Source organism: Trichechus manatus, unplaced genomic scaffold, assembly GCF_000243295.1.
Source record: "Trichechus manatus latirostris isolate Lorelei unplaced genomic scaffold, TriManLat1.0 scaffold00037, whole genome shotgun sequence".
Classification (NCBI taxonomy): Eukaryota; Metazoa; Chordata; class Mammalia; order Sirenia; family Trichechidae; genus Trichechus; species Trichechus manatus.
Genome location: NW_004443973.1, coordinates 18,758,197 through 18,777,876, shown reverse-complemented (window position 1 = coordinate 18,777,876; position 19,680 = coordinate 18,758,197). Strand labels below are relative to the sequence as shown.

The 19,680-nt window shown below is 38.2% G+C and overlaps 1 protein-coding gene across 1 annotated transcript in view; it reads left to right on the top strand.

Moving 5' to 3' along the window:
* The window catches only part of CSRNP3 (cysteine and serine rich nuclear protein 3), a 103,993-nt gene extending 92,121 nt beyond the window's left edge, over positions 1-11,872 (top strand). The window contains exons 4-5 of the mRNA XM_004375561.2: positions 7,496-7,792; positions 9,881-11,872. Of these exons, the coding sequence (XP_004375618.1) occupies positions 7,496-7,792; positions 9,881-10,936 (1,353 nt within the window). The 3' untranslated portion in view covers positions 10,937-11,872. The remainder of the gene's footprint in view (positions 1-7,495; positions 7,793-9,880) is intronic.
* Positions 11,873-19,680: the final 7,808 nt, after the last annotated feature.

The following is a 19,680-nucleotide window of genomic DNA, read 5'->3' as shown; positions in this document are numbered from 1 at the left end:
TTTTTTTTTACTTTAAATTCTTTCTAGCATGTCTATTCTCCAATTTCTGGTTTGAAGTTTTTTTTTTAACAGAAACTATGAAATCAGAATAGGAAGTAAATCATGCTGCTTTGTATCTTTGTGTTGAGCCTTCCTTCCTTTTTTTTTTTTATTTGTCTGTTATTTGCCCCTCCTTGATACATCTATAACATGCACATGTTTTGTTGCATTTACCACACTGTAGCACCTTTATTACATGGTCATCTCCCCAGCAGACTAGAAGCTCCCTAGGCAGCAAAACTGTCATACATCTGTATAACCACAATACCTAGCATGATGCCTGAAAGTATAGCATAGTGATTAAGAATATTCATTCATTCAGCACGTATTTATTGATCAGTAACTATGGGACTAGCATAGGCGCTGGGGAAACGGTGATGAGCACGACAGATGTAGTTTCTGTTTTCACTATGCTCACAATATGGTGGGGGAAACATACATGAAACCCAACACCAAAACTAACAAACCAAACCCGTTGCCATTGAGTCGATTCCGACTCATAGCAACCCTATAGGACTGAGTAGAACTGCCCCATAGGGTTTCCAAGGAGCACCTGGTGGATTTGAACCATGAACCATTTGGTTAGGAGCCGTAGCGCTTAACCACTATGCCACCAGGGTTTCCAGAACTAATATATATTACAAAGCTAGACAGCTAGATATACTGATTAAATGCAGGCCAGGGAAAATAAGTTAAAAGTTTGCTGAGAAAATCAAAGAAGTAACATATTAGTTTAATAGTGATAGCTGTCACTTAGACTAGCTTTTTTTGCTGGTATCGCCATTAGAAAGGCTACCTCCACATGCCTACAAAACAGGTACCCAAAAGGAAATGCTAACTGGTGACAATGTCTTATCTTCAGCTTTCTTATTTTTCTTTTCTTTTTGAGTTCTTGTTCTCTATATCTGAATGATATTCTTCATTTTTTAATGAGCTAATTCTAAGGAAGCTTGTACTGCTCTTTCATCTCCTGTCCCACAGCCCTGAGATAAAGCTCTTGGAGCCTAGCGTCAGCTGAATTTTTCTTATTTGCTTCTATACAGTTTTTTACCATTATGCTCAGAATTTTTACTCCAAGCTGTTCTTGCAAGCCTAGCTCAAGCTTTGGAGTCAGATAGACCTGAGTTTGAATCAGTACCATCGCTAATTAGCCATATGGCTAGACTTTGGCAAATTATTTTCCCCAAGGTCCAGTTATCTCAACTTTAAAATAATATTTCATAAGATTTTTGTGTAAGTTAAGTGAGATAATTTATATAAAGTACAGAGCTCAGTGCCTGGTACTCAGTGTATGCTAACTTGGGTCATTCTTAACATAATCATCTTCTTTATAATAGGCAGTAACCACTGTTTATGGAATTGAATTATTTTTTCACATTATTTCTACTTTCATTTTTCCATGCACTGATAACTTTGTAATGCTCAGGAGATTAGTAAACACACCTTTCAACTGCTGAAAGAACTTAATTTTTTTTTTAGTGTTTTAGTCAACAGACACTTTTAGTATTCTTTTCCCCTCTGTAATCATTTTGAACTGATTAATTTTTTCCGGAACTTAATGACACCAAAAGTTTCTTCTCATTAGAATTTATAGTGGAATTCATCCACTGTATCATATTGAAAAAAAAAAGAATTGAATGCTGATTTTCATTTGAGCACCTCGTATTTGATCCAAAGCAGTCTGAAAATCACACCACCAAATCTGATGGAATGTGTCCTGTTCCTCAGTTGTATTTGGATGAGCACAGGTCGTAATCTGTTGAGCTTTGGGAACTGACTCCTCATACTTACCAGAGAGTAAAAGAGTTGCAAAACTAAGATATCGAATTCTGTCTAAAAAAAGTTACAGTGTGTTCATTGACAGAGTGAGTCTCTACAAGTTTACACAATGACTCAGGAGTCTCTACAAGTTTACACAATGGCTCAAAAACTAAGTCCCATCTTAAGTATCATCATTGGAACAAAACAAGCATACACGCTCAAACACACAACAGAGTTCTTGACCTTGATATCCTTCTAATGTATTTAATGCATACGTATATAGAGTAAATATAAATAAGATAAAAATCATTCAATCAAATCATGAGTTAAGCCATTATTCATCACCTCTTAGATGGTTAAGGCAAGAGAACAGAGGAGTCTCTAAAGACCTGCTGTATGTTTACTTCTTGATCTTTGCTTATGAATCAAGACACGGAGTGATCCCATACAAATGCGGTTGCCTGGATAAATTGTAGCTCCATGAATGCATCATGCTTTGTCCCACCTCAGGCTTTTGAAACAGTCATTGCTCAGTGTAGAATACTTTCTACCTCCGCTGTTCATCTAACTGCTACTCCTTCAGATCTCAACTTAGTTCTGGAAGTCTTCCCTCCGCACTCCACCACCAGCCTCTTCTGCACCCTCTTAGGTGCCTTGTGTTCACCCTAAGCCAGGCAGTCCTTACAAACTGGATTAAAATTACGGGTTTATTTGTCTCTCCACTCCAGTCCATTAAGTTCAAGACCTGTGCCTTGAACTTAAATATACTGTTAAGTGGTTAAGAGAACAAGCTGTGGACTCAGAATATCCAGGATTGTGACTTGGTTCACGCCATCACCACTTGCAATCTTGAGCAAGTTTTTTAGCATTCTTGTGCCTTAGGTTCTTCATTAGTTAACTGGATATAATTATAGTATCTGTCTCATGGGATTGTTGTGATGCTAATAAGTTAACCCAGGTAGAGTGCTTAGTACAGTACTGGATACATATATTCAAAAACTGTTGTTATTGTTATTATCATGTCCTTATCTATTTCTCCCAACTCTCTTTCCTTCTCTTTTCCCCCACCTCGCCCCCGTCTCTTATTCTTTCTTTCACATACACACAAACAAAAGCAAGTTTGAGGGCCAGGATTATTTGGTGGTTTCCTTAAACTACATATTTGGCAAATTTTCTTTGAGCTCTTGGGGAGGCAACATTATTTTGGGGAAAAGAACACTAAACTGGAAGTGATCCAAGTCCCAGATTGCTTCCTAAAGTGTCTACCTTAAAAGAGAGCATTCATTTGAATGTGCTGTTTACTGTTCATGAATTTATTTTATAAGCTGAATGGCTTCTTAGACACATTGTGTGTAATTCCATGTTAGAATCCCAGCACTGCATTAGATACCATAGGAAGCTAACAATCTATCTGGGAGACATAGGGAAAAACATACTGGAATAGGAGTTAGGAATTGGAACTGTACATGTGTTCTTAGGTCACAATTAATCTGGGCTTCATCAATGCATAAAATACAGAGGCTGCATTTGTTGAAAAAATTCAATGATTCTACTTTGAGATGGAAAAGAGACATGTAAAGTTCACACTTATGTCAAGATAACAAAGTGTGGCACAAAATTTATATTCTTGTGAGGGTGAGTCACAGAATAAAGGAATCAGCCAAAGTAGGTGAGGCAGTCCTGGCAAACTCCCTGGATTTCTTTGCACTAGGTCTCAAGATCATGATGGACAGGAGTTGGTGAACAGAAATATGTTACTCATTGACTTTTCTACTATGCTGTAATACTGGAAAATGCATTTGAAAATAATCTATGTAATATTCTGATTCTAAAGAACATTGAAACTCAGTAGTTGTTGGCCTTGATTTTAAAGGAGCAAATGGACATAGACTGGAGGAGAGAACTGGGGGAAGACTTCCAAACGGATGGTGGAAATAATATGCCTTAAAGGCTTTGTGCCAAACCAGAAACTGTAAGGAGGGGAAGATAAGCCAATTGACCAGGCTGGGTTGGAATATTTCCAAACTTCGTTAGAAATGACAGAGATGATATTGGAGAGGTAAAAACAAAAGCTTGGCAGTTTGTTTCAGTGTTAATGTGAGATTTTCAAAATCTAGCCTAGTGCCCCATAGGTTCTTGGACAAGAGTGAAAGTAGTATGTAGCTCTGTGTGAAGCACTTTTAGATTCTTAAGTGAAGATTTATTTTGAAATGAAATTGTGCAATGTAATTTAAGTTGTGGGAATAAGCATTGCACATTTTTTTCCTAAGGGCACTTATATTTGGAGTAAACTGCATCTGTGGTTTATTTAAGGTACAGTTTTGTTTTGGTTTTGGTTTTTCTTTTTAATTCTTAGGTGCCAGTTGGTTATTCATGATGTCCTAAAATTTTTATATTTTTTTTAATGTTTGCTAAAATTATACTTTGTGTTGACTTTTAGATTTCATGTATTGTATAATAGCAATCTTTTTTTTTAAAAAAAAATCAAATCTTGTTGATATAAAATCGGGATTTTTGTCATTGTTGTGATGTTACCAAATGCACACACACACATACACACAGAACAGTTGTCATCGAGTCGATTTCAACTTGTGGTGACCCCATGTGCGTCAGAGTAGAGCTGTACTCCACATGGTTTTCAATGGCTGATATTTTAAATGAGAAACATGTGGCAGGCTGTTCCTGTAATGATTACAGCCTTGGAAACCCTATGGGGCAGTTCTGCTGTGTCCTGTAGAGTCACTATGAGTCAGAAACAACTTGATGGCAGTGGGTTTGGGTTTGGATATTTTGAAAGTAGATCACCAGGCCTTTCTTCCCAGGCACTTCTGTATGAACTCAAACTGACAGCCTTTCTGTTAGCAGCTGTCAGGGATTGAATTGTGTCCCCCCAAAATATGTGTCAACTTAGCTAGGCCATGATTCCTAGTATTGTGTGGCTGTCCAACATTTTGTCATCTGATGTGATTTTTCTGTGTTGTAGATCCTACCTCCGTGATGTTAATGAGGCAGGATTAGAGGCAGTTATGTTAATGAGGCAGGACTCAATCTACAAGATTAAGTTGTGTTTTAAGTCAGTCTCCTTTGAGATATAAAAGAGAGAAGCGAGCAGAGAGACAGGAAGACCTCATACCACCAAGAAACAAGAGCCAGGAGAAAAGCGTGTCCTTTGGACCCAGGGTCCCTGCGCTGAGAAGCTCCTCAACTGGGGAAGGCTGACGACAAGGACCTTCCTCCAGAGCTGACAGAGAGAGAAAGCCTTTCCCTGGAGCTGACGCCCTGAATTTGGACTACTAGACTGTGAGAGAATAAACTTCTGTTTATTGAAGCCATCCACTTGTGGTATTTCTGTTATAGCAGCACTGGATAACTAAGACAGCAGCCAAGGGCGTTAATCATTTGTCTTAGTTATCTAGTGCTGCTATAACAGAAATACCACAAGTGGATGGCTTTAACAAACAGAAATTTATTTTCTCGTAGTGTAGGAGGCTGTAAGTCCAAATTCAGGGTGCCTGTTCTAGGGGAAAGATTTCTCTCTCTTGGCTCTGGAGGAAGGTCCTTATCTCTTCTGAGATTCTGCTTCTGAGCTACCTTCATGTGGCTTGGCATCTCTCCTCCCCCGTCTCTGCTCTGCTCCCTTGTTTAATCTCTTTTATATCTCAAAAGAGATTGGCTCAACATACACCCTACACTAATCCTGCCTCATTAACAGCAAGGACAACCCATTCCTGGATGGATTATAACCACAGACATAGAGGTTAGGATTTACAGCACATGTTTTGCAGGGGACATAATTCAATCCATAACACCATTGCACAACCCAGAGACTGCCCGGTGCACAAGGGCACACAATATTACAGAGCAAAGAGATTAAGTAGGAGGGAGATATTGAATGAGTCTGGCAAACCAAGTCTTGGTGAGCTACATGTGTTTTCCAGTCAGAAGCTTGATGAGGTTCGTATAGGCAAGCCAAGAATTAATGAAGATAAGTTTAAATTCCACAGAAGTGACGCAATAGCGAAGTTAACACTTCTTGTTTATTAATGCAGCTTTACCTATCACAGAGGATTGAGTATACTTTAGGTAATTATATACTCAGATTCCTTAAAAATCAGTTCTTTACAGATAGAAATAATCTACAAGTAGTAAATAAGAATTAACAAAAGTGATAGCAGCCAATCAAAGTAAGAGCCTAGTAATGGACATCACAGAAAAATGAAAACAATTTAATCAGTACATATACAAAGGAACACCAAGGAAGGAAATAAATTGTAGATTATACCAAGAAACAAAACCCATTAAAGGAAAATGCCCATCTATGCAAGAATACAGATTTAAGCTCAAAAATCTCTGAAATGTTTTTAAAAATGTAATTAAGTAGCTTTTTAAAATGTATTTCAAGGACCTTTTGTAATATATTCTAATGTACACTATGCTGTTTCCCCTATGACGGTTTCTCTCTTCCTCGAGGGCAAAGACCAGTTTTCAGTTTGTTTATACATTCAGAGTTGTACTGTTTGCATTTTTGGCTAATAACAAATATTCTTATCTAAATGTCAGATTTTTCTTATAAAGTTGAAAGAATGTCTAGTGTCACCAGATTATTGGAACTGTGTAATGACTGAACTGTGCTTAAGATTAAAAAAAATGGTAATAATTGCAATTAATAAAGATTATGAAGTAAAAAATTTGAAATTAAAGAGTTAAAATAGCTTCTGCATTTCAGACTTCCTTGATTAATCTACTGTGGAGTTTCTACATTTATGCCTGTGCCAGCATACATTCCTTAGCTCATATTTAGAGAAAACTTCATTTTCTAAATATATTTTAAAGAAGAAACATAATATGTAGCGGCTTAATAGTAAGAAGTGGAATACTGATTCAAGGTTTACTGATGGATGAGACTAATTTAGAAAAGAAATAAAAATAGAAGCAGAATAGTTATGGTGATATGTGGGATGTGGTTGTCCACATGAGCTGTTACGCAGGAGGTATCACATAGGGCAAAGGTTTGTGTTTGAGAGCCGAATCCATTATTTCAGTTGTTGGTTGGTGAGAGCTTGCCAGCACTGCCCTCTGCTCCTTGTCTTACCGAGAGCATGCTGACCTGACTGATTACTTCATATCAAGCCCTCATTCTTGGAGTGTTCATTAGGGTAATCGTGTTTGTAATCCCAATAGCACAGTGCAGCACAGCTTTACTTTCTGGATGATGGTTTTACCAGTGCCCAAAAATCAGGGTCATTATTTCACGAACAACGTGTTTGCTGAGTCAGTGGCAATGACTTCCACTAAGATGCTAACACCTCTGAACAACATCCTCAAAACTGCCCATCACGAGTCTAACGATGACTTTAACCGATGGGCGTCCGTAACCTTGGTCTTTTTCACATCACCCAGGCTAAAAGTTCTAACAAGTGTAGTTCCTGACATTGGGATGTTAAGAGTTCTAATTAAGAGTCTTCTGATTATTACGAGTATACTTAAAAGCCTATCATTTTGATGCCTTCATTTCCTTCCTGTGACTTCTCTTTAAAAAAAAAAAAATTAAGAAATAAAGGGAAATTATTTGACTCGTGGATACTTATTGGTTATGGGGACATAATGTTATCAGTTTCATTCTTACCAAGTGTGAAAGAAGGGGTTTTAGGTGCCAGCCATACTAAGTCTCTTACTGACTGCTTGGTGTTTCCAGATGACTAAGAATGGCACAGTGGAATCTGAAGAAGCTAGCACTCTCACAGTGGATGACATTTCTGATGATGATATTGATTTAGACAACACAGAGGTAGACGAGTACTTCTTTCTACAACCCCTGCCAACCAAAAAGCGAAGAGCGCTGCTGCGAGCCTCTGGAGTGAAGAAGATTGACGTGGAAGAAAAGCATGAGCTTCGAGCCATCCGCCTATCACGAGAGGACTGTGGCTGTGACTGCCGAGTGTTCTGTGACCCAGAAACGTGTACCTGCAGCCTTGCAGGCATTAAGTGTCAGGTAAGGATTTGGATTACAGGGAGTCCAAAGACAAGTCATTATATGCCACCTCTTAAAGAGGCATTCATGTTCTATGCAATGAAGGTTCCCAAATGTAGAACAGTTTTGGGCAAGGTGAGATACTTAATTCAAAGACCATATGGCCCACAGAGCCTAAAATATTTACTCTTTGACCCCCTGGACTAGATGATTCTAAGATCCCCCGTCTATCTATAATAGTGGTGCTCCATGATTAGTTAGGTGTTATTATTTTATAAGGTAACAGCATTTTCAGTAAGGAGACTCATTCAGGTAGATAAAGAGGATAGGAACAGTTCTCATCAACTGAACAGATGCTTGAGATGGATTCGCAGAAAAGAAATCCATAAGTAACAAAATAGATGTAATACTGGCTCTAACATCTGCTACTCCGTTTTGGTGGGACCAGGGTGACTACTTGGATCTGTTTTCTCCTCTGTAGCACAGGAAATTCCCTGTGCTTGCATATGGTGGCAAGCAGGGCAGGTTCTTCTGTTGCCTGTACTCCGGTCTACATAGAGCTTATTTGTGGAGTCAGAAACAATGAGCACCTATCTTAGGCGTGCCCTTGGATTGCCCACAATTCTGTTTATCACCTCAGTGGACAGGTCAGTCTACCAACACTTGCTGAGCCGAGTCACTCTATCCACAGAGTCCAGTAATTCGAATAGTTCTGGGACATTGATGAAATGAACATTCCCTTCCCTCAAGAAGCTCTTAGTGTAATAGAGAGGGGGAAGGAGGGAAGCCAGGACCTAAACACATAAGTCCACCAGCCACAATTATGAATGTGCATACCCAGCACGGCCATGTGTGCACACATGCACCCATGTGCTAAGGATCCAGAAGAATGAGAAGGTAAACCAGTGAGAGAGAATTACCAGGGTGCATGCTAAAGTGGTGTCAGTCTGGAAGTCTTGGGCAGAGAAGTTTATTTTACAAGAGCACAGCAAGGGACAGGAAAAAGAGCATGACTAGCACAGGGAATGGCATACTATTTAGATTTAAAATAGTGGGTGAGGATGAAGACAGTAGGTAAGTTTGCTTGTTTAAAACTGGGCATGTGAGCTGGGATGCAGCAGAAAGAAAAGGAGCTTGGGGAAAGGATAGAAGCATTGAAAAAATGGAAGCAAAATGAATGGATGAAGAGACGGGAACAAAGGGAAATGGAGAAAGAAGTAAAGAAAGCACTGGAGAGGTCAGTGAACTAAAAAACACACATTTATAACCATACCAGTTGCTGTCAAGTCAACTCCAGCTTATGATGACCCCATTTATGTCAGAATATTACTGCGTTCCATAGTTTTCAGTAACTGATTTTTCAGAAGTAGATTGCCAGACCTTTCTTTCAAGGTACCTCCAGTGGACTCAAACCTGCAGCCTTTCAGTGAGCAAACAAATGTGTTAACAGTTTGCTCCACCCATGGACTCCACTTATAACCATAACCCATTTTTATTTTGAATATAAAAAATCAAACCCATTGCCCTTGAGTCAATTCCAACTCATGACGATCCCATGTGTTACACAGTAGAACTGCCTCATGGGATTTTTTTGGCTTTGTGAAAACAGATCTGTGGTTCCGCTGGATGAGTTTGAACCACGAACCTTTAGGTTAGTAAAAAAAAACAAACCCGTTTCCAAAAAAACAAACCCGTTTCCATCCAGTGGATTCCGACTCATAGCGACCGTATAGGACAGAGTAGAACTGCCTCATAGGGTTTCCAAGGAGCGGCTGGTGGATCACGAACTGCCGACCTTTGGGTTAGCAGCTGAGCGCTTAACCACTGCACCACCAGGGCTCCGTAGTTGAGCACAAACTGTTTGCTCCACCCAGGGACCTCATTTTGAATGTAGGTTTTTTTGTTTTTGTTTCTGTTTTTTTTTTTTAAATTAGATTAACTCTTACGTTTTAAGACTTTGCTCCCCCGTTTCCGTTTGCAGTTTGCTTGCCGTTTGCTCTGGCGTAAATGGAATTAAGTAATCAGATTCAAACGGGTTGCCGAAAGGTACTGGATTTTTATTTGCTTTGTAATAGTTCCAAGGGGCTAATCTGTGTTCTTCCTTCCAAGGTGGATCGGATGTCTTTCCCATGTGGCTGCACTAAAGAAGGATGTAGTAACACAGCAGGTAGAATTGAATTTAATCCTATCCGTGTCCGGACTCACTTTTTGCACACAATAATGAAACTTGAACTGGAGAAAAACCGAGAGCAGCAAATGTCTACTCTAAACGGCTGCCACAGTGAGATAAGTGCTCATAGTAGTGCCATGGGCCCTGTCGCTCACTCCGTAGAATATTCTATCGCAGACAATTTTGAGATTGAAACTGAACCCCAGGCTGCAGTGCTGCACCTGCAGTCTGCTGAAGAATTAGATTGCCAAGGAGAGGAAGAGGAGGAGGAAGAGGATGGGAGCAGCTTCTGCAGTGGAGTCACCGATTCTAGCACGCAAAGCTTGGCACCTAGTGAATCAGACGAGGAGGAGGAGGAGGAAGAGGAGGAGGAGGAAGAGGAGGAGGATGACGATGATGAGAAAGGAGACAGCTTTGTGGAAGGTTTGGGCACCCACGCTGAAGTTGTCCCTCTTCCTTCGGTCCTATGTTATTCTGATGGCACTGCTGTTCACGAAAGTCACGCGAAAAATGCTTCTTTTTATGCCAACTCTTCAACTCTGTATTACCAAATAGATAGCCACATTCCAGGAACGCCTAACCAGATCTCAGAGAACTATTCTGAAAGAGATGCTGTCAAAAACGGTACCCTCTCGCTGGTGCCTTACACCATGACCCCGGAGCAATTCGTGGACTATGCCCGACAAGCAGAGGAGGCTTACGGCACCTCCCACTACCCAGCCGCCAACCCCTCGGTGATCGTCTGCTGTTCCTCTTCAGAAAATGATAGCAGTGTGCCCTGCAATAGCTTATATCCCGAACACAGGTCCAGTCATCCTCAAGTGGAATTTCACTCATACTTGAAAAGCCCCTCCCAGGAAGGGTTTGTCTCTGCATTGAATGGTGACAGTCACATTTCAGAGCATCCTGCTGAAAATTCATTGAGCCTTGCAGAAAAGAGCAGACTGCACGAAGAATGCATCAAATCACCCGTGGTTGAGACCGTCCCTGTTTAGTAGCTTAAGTTATTATAGGACCAACTGCCCCCTATTTAAGGCAATGTATTTAATTGGATTTCCTGGGCTCATCATTCTTTAAACTGTGGACCAAGAAAACTTGGACTCTGGTTTATGTTCCAGACTGAATTTCATTTTTTTCCTTTCTAGCTACATGACTGTGGCATTGCACAAATACAGTCTATATAAGGATTTTAAAAGATTTCAGACTGTTTTGATAGAAAATGCTAATTTTAAAAATGCATATCTCACAGTTGCCTACCTGTCAAACTGTGTGAAACCTGCCAAGCTGTGTAGATAAGCGCTCCAAGTTTTGCATTATCGGGCCTGTGCAAGATTGTTAACTAAGACTGGGAAATAATAAGATTTAGAGTCCTAATTTTCGATATATCTGAAGATTATGGTGACTTTTTAATGTAAAAGTAATTATTGTAAGAAAAAGATTTAATTGTTCTATGTGTATTTTATTTATGGTAGTTTAGGAGTCACATTTTGATGAAAATGAACAGCAGCATGTTCATTTAAGCTGAAGACTCATAGTACTACAGAGCATGCCCACATGGATTGCATCTGGAATCCATTCACATTTTTACGATCATGACTGATCGGATTTGCAAATACTTTCTTAAGGGTGAAATAGGCCTATTTTTGCTATTTTGGACAAATAAATGAGTCTATATGTGCAGGTCCTTACACAGTTTTCTCTAAAGTTAAGAGTTAGGACAATCCTCCCATGAGGGTCTAGTTCAATGCCCTCCCTCAACTGACTCCAGAGATGGAGGTGAAGGAATTGCCTTTCTTTTTTAAACAGCTTCATCTTGGTTCTTAGCTTGGACAGCACCTTTAAACTCTACCCCCCTACATCAAAATGCACTTTAGTGCCCCTTCACGGTACCTTGTGAGGGGTGGGGACTGAGAACTCTTTGAGATGAAAAATTAAAAAAATAGATCTGTAACTATTATAATGTTCATATAATTAACATAGAGGAATCGTCCAGTGATACTTTGTGAAGGAAAAAAATGGTATATTTTCCTTCACCACTCTGAGGACCTAACTCAGTAAAAGCAGAGGAGGCTGAGGAAACAAGGAAGAGACACCACCTCAGCAACCAGCCTTTTCTACAGCGTGATCAATCCATCTCTGCAAAATAAGTGTATAATGAGATTTCCATTTAGTGACTAGCCGATTGAAGGGGGGCCTCTACCCAGATACTCAACTAGGCCTTACTTTTCTGAAGCATTTTGATTTCTCTTGCCTGGGACAATTAGCAGAACAGTCTAGAATGCATTGAATACTTACAAATTACCTCACGTTCTCTTATTAAAGGGGACAGATAGAAATAAAACGTGCTCTCCCCACCTTTATTATCTGCACTTGATTCACCGGAGGACTTCTAGGATCCCATTTTTCTGTAAACTAATTCAGGTAACTAAATAGTGTGCTCTTTTTTTTTTTTTTTTTCAATGAAATGGCTATGCTAAATCTGTTTTGCATTTTTGACCTTCTATTGTTATATTACATGTTTTATGACTATTCGATTGTGGACATGCCTTGCTATTCAGTGACTGCATCGCTGCTTATTTTTTATGTCTTGTAGATTTGGATGTTTAGAAGTACGGATATAAACATACTGTGGATCTAAATTCCTTTAAAAAATAATACCCTTTTATTTAATTGAACCTAACAATGCTTGATCTAGAGAAAGTCCTCCAATGGAAAAGTTTCTACTAAAATTTGATTTGGGGAAAACATGTTTACTTGGCAGCTCTTCCACTGTGCGGTTGGTTCCTGCCCCTCCTCTACCCTACTACTGGGCCAAATTTATAACCATTAATAGAGGGGATTTGGGTTCATCCTCATGTAGGAAGCACTAGTGAGCACTATTCCTTTTGAATGATAAACCTTTGGGTTAGTCAGATGGTGGTTTTGCTCAAGTATCTGTGGTTTATACTGTTTTATCTACAATTTATAGTTTTTAGTGCCTGATCTCTAATTTTTATTTCCATACGGGCACCATAGGTCCAAAGAGAAAATGACAAGAGGCTATTGTTCCTTCATTGAAGCACATAAAAGATTCATGTGTACCCTATTTGCTGGACCATCACAGGTCTTTGAAGTAACTGTGCGTGAAGCACTCTGGGGTCTCTCCTGGAAGACTGAGTGTAGAGGAGTAGGGAAGAGACAACTCTGGTTGGGGCAGCATTGAAGGTTAGAATGACAGTTCGGTCTCTGAAATATTTGGTTCAGTTCAGCTTTATTTTCAGCCTACTTGTTTATATTTGAGGAGCCCTGGTGGTGCAGTGGTTAAGCACTCGGCTGCTACCTGAAAGGTCAGTGGTTCAAACCCACCAGCCGCTCCACAGGAAATAGATGTGGCAGCCTGCTTCCGTAAAGATTACAGCATTGGAAACCCAATGGGGCAGTGCTCCTCTGTCCTATAGGGTCTCTATGAGTCGACTCTGTGGCAGCAGGTTTGGTTTTTGGTTTTTGTTTACATTTGCCTAGGTCACTTTTTGTCACTTTGTTTCCAAAAGGATCCTTAACCTAAAAGCAGGCAAACAAAAATCAGAGCTTCTTTCCTTAAGTGTCCAGTTGGGGTAGAAAGTCACTGCGCTACTTAAAATCATTAACCTTCTAAGCACAGCAGCTACTATTCCAAATTTTCATATACATAACCTTACCCTTAGTTGTGTCCTGAAAACTACATACACAGGCTGCCTATTAAAGCACCCATGTATACCTAACACACTCACATACATACACATTCATACAAACATACCACATACTGAAGAATAACAGATTTTAGACAAGGGCCAGTAAAAGATTACTGGGTTTTTCGTATTCTAGAATCCGTTTGTGTTTTATGATCTGAAATTGTGGTCTAGGAAAGAGAATAATTTTTGAAACTGTAGTTTGAAAATTTTGGGTCAAAATTGCAAATAATATTAATAATGGGATCATTTCATTGTCACTTTCTTTCCCAGAAAAGCTGAGAGAGCACAGCATTCCAGCTGACTTTTCTTTTTTTTTTTTTTTCCATTAATAGCCTTTCTATTCACCAAACACTGCCCACATGCCAGGAAAGTACTACAGTTATTCTAAGCTTTCTAAAATGAGGATCAAGCTAGATTCAGACAGTTGGGATACTTAAGATCTTTATATCAAGACAATAACCTGACCTTCAGCTGTTGTATTGCTCCCATACTATATCCAAACAAATTATACTTTCTTTTGACACACAGCTTTTTAGTCATTCACTGTCAATTGCAAACCTTCATGCTCCAGTCCCTGTTGTTTTAGCACCAGCCCTATACCTTTCAATGGGGTTTAATTCTCAGTTATAATCCAGGCCAAATTGATTTGCAAGTCAAGTGATTGGAGCAGCTTGCATCTCTTCTGTCATTCTCAGTTTCCTTTGGGAGAAAGAAGTCAATGAAAGAGATTTACTTAAGTTCACCCGCCCCCATCTCTTGATCATTGATTATTAAGACATAAGTAAAATCCATTTGTCTTATGTGTATTAGTTAATTGAATGATGCAGACACTTTTTGAAAGCCAGTCGTTTCTTTGTGGTGGAACTATATTTTTTCTCAGTGTGCCAGCCACATGAGAAATGTAAAATTAATATTTATTAGAGTGATAGAATCTTTGCAATCATATACGGCCCGGCAACAGTATTCCCACTCAAAAAAGCAGTTGATTGTTACAGGAACACTGGTCGCATATTAATCAAGAAGCAAAGAGATTATGGTAAATGATGATATTCTTTAAAATTTTACCCTCACTAGCAGATGACTTCTAGGCAAAATTCTGGTTTGGTTATCATTAAATGGAAAATATACCATGATTTATTTCTTACAAATTGATATATTACTGTTTTAAAATTTCTGATATTATTATATAAGTTTATAGCCCTATGTCTTCATATTCAGAATTTATTAAATATCAGTTCTTTCTTTCAACAAATTTATTGAACACCTGCCGTGTTAGAAGGACTGTCTTAGATGGTCAGAAGAGGAGGGGGAACCCTACCAATTCTAACAGATGATGATGATGAAGGGTGGCATGGAATAACCAAGCCAATCCTTTGAATATGTGATTTTATAGAGTGAGATCAGAAAAACCAGCATCAATTCTTGTCTAATGATATGCAAGCTGCAACTAAAAGGAGGTTTCTTTTTCCTCAAGTAATAGAACTCACTGGATCCGCCTTTGTCCTTGCCCCCAGCTGAAATTTATGAATTAAATCAGGACTTGACTAGAAGGACTGGGTCAGATTAAAAAAGAAAATTTTCACCTAATTGCCTCTTCAATGTTAGACCTACATAGGTGATGCTGAATTTATACTAGCAAACTCCTACCAGACGCTTTCAAAGGCAGATTTGACCATGCACAACCCAGGAAACATTTCAGGAAACCTTTGAAACAACAGTGTGGAACACAATCTGTCTTACTTCTAGTTATAAAAAGCCTATCAAAATAGCAAAACACTTGTTCCAAGTTCCAAAGGCATAAACCTGCAGCAAGTAGAAAAGAAAGAAGTCATTCTACACCCTCACCTCTGGCTGGGGTTACAAGCCATCGAATTAGCAGGTGGAGAACTGACATTCTCAGAGGTCAACAGGAGACTTCCTTTTTAAAAGATGCCAAGAAGCCCTTCGTTTCTCAAAAAATAATGTTTCTCTTTAAATGGTGTCTGCTCCTTATTCTTTAACAGAGTCTGCAGTCTTAGTTTACGGTATCATTGTTATAGTCAGTGTATAAAATCCTAACTTTAAATGAAAAGCACCTTGTGCTTCCCGAGGCAAGACTTGACTGTAAACTGAAATTGAGGTTGTCCGCTGTATCCTTACCACCAACGCCTAAAGCTTAAAGCCTTGATCACTATTAAGTTCTAATACAAATTTGCAACTTCTGATTGCATTGATTTTTCTGAGATCTGCTACTTGTGCTAAAGTAACTTGAATGCATAAATGAAAATACCACAGCTTTGCACAGGTAGCACAGCTCATCAGATATTTTCTGTTGCATTAAAGAACTCAATTGGCTTAATTTAACTGAACATCGACAATTTGAAAACTCACTGGAATTATGGAAGTGTGAGAGTGGGAGTGAGGGTGGAGTGTAGGTTTAATAAGTAGTGTCTCCTAGGAACCATTAAAAGCTTCAGCAGAGCTGGGCTAGGTCTTGTACTAGAAGACTAGAATCACAAACAGGCTGAAACCTAGAAAAAGCAGTTAAATGTGGACACTCTTAACAGCCCAATTGGTGCTCACGTCTGCTGTCCAACATTCACGTCAACTACATTTTACTGTCTATAAATCATTTGATTGTCTAAGAAATAAAAACAACTATAACATGCTAGAGAAAATATTTTTAAGAAATTTTAAACACGTTTTATATTAAAATGATGATAGATGTCTTAGCATTCTTGTCAAAAATAAGGAATATGGAAATAAAAGAGCTCTTCTTTAATATTTTACCTGCCAAATGTGTAAATTCAACATGACTCTTTAAAACAGTAACTTCTTGGTTTTACTTTGACTGCTCTCTGGTATTTCAACTAGTTTTGTGGAGTGCTCATGAGACCATGAGACACCCTTCCTAACCAATGCAGGCATTTTGTTTTGTTTTTCTTATCAGAAATTCCAACTCAAAAGCTTGATTTGACTTGGGTTTCATTGGTTTCACTGATGTCTTGGGGTTAGTCTAAGTTGGTGCTGTCTAGTAAATGGCATGTCTTTGATTTCATACCCTGAGAGTGGTGATTCAACAGAATTATGGAAAGCAGGAGGGTGCATACAACCAGATTCAAAGTCTAAATCAGTATGTCTTATCATTTTCTTTTTTATACGCAGATTTTTGTAATCTTGTTAATATATAGCCTATTAATAAATACAAGTCCTTATTACATTGACGGAAAATGAACTAATTTCAAAGATTTAAGTCACTTTGGTGTTTATATTCCTTTACTTGTGATAACTATATCACTATACAGGGTAGTTATTTATTTACTTTACACTTGCTTATAATTCAAGTAAAGTCAACTCTACTGTGTCATTTTATCTCAGATCTCATAAAAGTTTCTGGCAGGAGTAAAGTCTCAAAGGAATATGATGGAATTTATTTTAGACAATGTTTGTATTCAGTATGCGGATGATGTAATTCCTTTCTTACCGTACACCTTAACATGGTGATAGTCGAGTCAGCTCAATTTTAGTGACATGGGTGAAGTTATTTAAATATTTTAAAGATAATTGGTACTGATTAGAAGACGCTAAGAGAAGATAAGTTTATGGTGGAAATTAGCCTTGCCTTTGTCTAAGTTAATTTACAGAACCTGATTGAGTGATTTTTATTGTAATTTTGAAATAGCTTCTTTGTTGAGTATACCTTACCTTTCTTTTTTGGCTTTCTTCCAATATTTTTATCTGGCTTGGGAATATCTTTAAAATTATTTATTAATGAGAATTTGGAAGTAAATTGGTTTAGAAAATGTCTCTTTAAAAATTATCTAGGACGTTCTATCACCAGAGCTGTTTATCATGTCCTGTTGCTTCACTGGGCAAGACCACATGCACCCTTGTTAGGGATGTGACTTTCTGATATTGTTTTATTGTTATCTTTACATAGGGGACATATAAAAAAGGAATATGAAATTTGTAATTTTGTAGCACATTTTATCCAATTTTGTTTTGCTCTTCCTTTTTTTTTTATGTTGGCCACCAAATTTTTCCCCTTAGCTATTAAGAAAGCCACTCATCTTTAAAATAAATTCAAAGATATATATTCCATGTTATAATTTTCTTTAAATATTAAAGAGAAGGAAAGAATGAAATAAAATCTAAATCTGAATTCTCCTAAAGAGGAAAAACCTAATCTCTGAACCTAGAAAAAAAATTGCCTGGAATTTTTAAAAAATTATTTAGTCTTGATCCTTACATAATTTAATGGTATCCAAATGATACCTGAACGTCATAGATTTTAAAATTTAGAAGTTGGCAAAATCATTTTCTTTGTACTACAATCAAATAAGAGTCCACTGCCAAAGGTTAATGTCTGGACTCTGATTCATTAGACACTAGTCATGACAAAGGGGTATCTCAGAATAATTTAAGCTTTTCAAAGATATTCACAATGGCCAACTGTGTGTGAATAATGAAAAGTTTGAGATGCTTCTGTATTCTTCAAATTTTATAGTCCTAAGACTAGAAGAGATCTCCAGAGGTCATCTGGCTCATCCATCTACCGCCAGGGAGGATTGTCGCTCAGGCATACCCAACGGGATAGATACACATCTATTCTTAACATCTCTAGGGAAGGTGGTTTCCTTGGCAACCAATCCAGTTTTCTTAGATTTTTCTCACAGTAAGAAAATATCTTGGCTGATCTTTGTGGGTTAAGTACCTGGCAACAGTTGTGGTAATTTGGGCCATTGTACTGGAAGACTTAAGGAGAGTTGGGTTCCCTACATTTGATAATTATTATATTTGATGATTCCACAAGCTTCCCGAAAAATCAGATCTTTTACTAAAGATATGGGTATTGACACAATGCTCAGCAATGACACAATGCTGCTTTCAACAAGTATGGCTGTGGTTGCTTTTAATTTTAATTTTTGTGTTTTCATCATTGCTGTTTTTTAATTGGAGGTAATTTGAGAAAAAAATGACTGTTTCAAATCCCCAGTGACAAGTATAACATCAGAAATAGGATCAAATGACTTGACTTTTACACTGTTCAATTTTCTGAGAAGTTACAGTGATAAAAAGTAAGCATTTTCTGCCTTCATGCTTCTAAATAAGTACCTTCTCGTTAATCTTTCATTAGCCTAAAATGACAAATAAGAATCTAAAGATCTTTCCACTCCTTCTGGGGAAGATGTGACTAGTTGTGGAGAATCTGTGGAATAAAAATGACTCCAGAGAATTACTCAGCCACCATTTGATCCCAGCCTTTGTCCCCATGTTCGTTAAACAATGGCTGCTTGCCTTCTCAGGGATCAGGAAAATGATTTTAAAATTTGTCATTTTGACAAGACCTGAAAACGAAGGGAGGAGTCTTGGACGGTGGTGATTTTTTTTTTTGATTGTTTCTCTTGATACAAGCCTCTCTCCTTCCCCCCTACACCCCCCACCCTCCGCAGTTTTCAGAGCCTTTTCCATTTGCTCAGAGTTGATGCAACCCAGAGACAGAACTAACTGGAAGATGAGGAACACCCCCAAAATCAATGTTTCCTTTCTCTATGGGATTTTTTACAATCTAGGTGCAGCTGCTCATCTCCCCAACTTGAATGCACTTATGAAATAACAGCCACATCAATGTGGTTGCTCCCCACAAATAACACTAGGGGAAAATGACCCTTTTTGCTTTAAAAAAAAAAATGTTATAGAATGCTCATGTAAAGAATCTTGAATAATTTGGCCCATGTTTTAATTGACTGTAGGCACCTCTCTGAAAATAAGTCTGAGGCGTAGTTTGTGAAACATGTTTCAAAAGTGTTTGATGTAAAATAAACACTAGACATTTACAGTGCAGAAATAGTAAAAAAAAAAAAAAAAAAAAAATTTAAAACCTGTAGATTATGACTCTGTTCCTAAGAACCTCAGCCTTTATTGTGTCTTAGTAAAGTTGATCTGCTTTCTTTTTAGTTTATTGCATTTCTGGTGTAATAGCCTCTTAAGATAGAACTATTAATACATATGTACTGGTTAATGCCTGTTAATGCAGAAAATGGCACTTT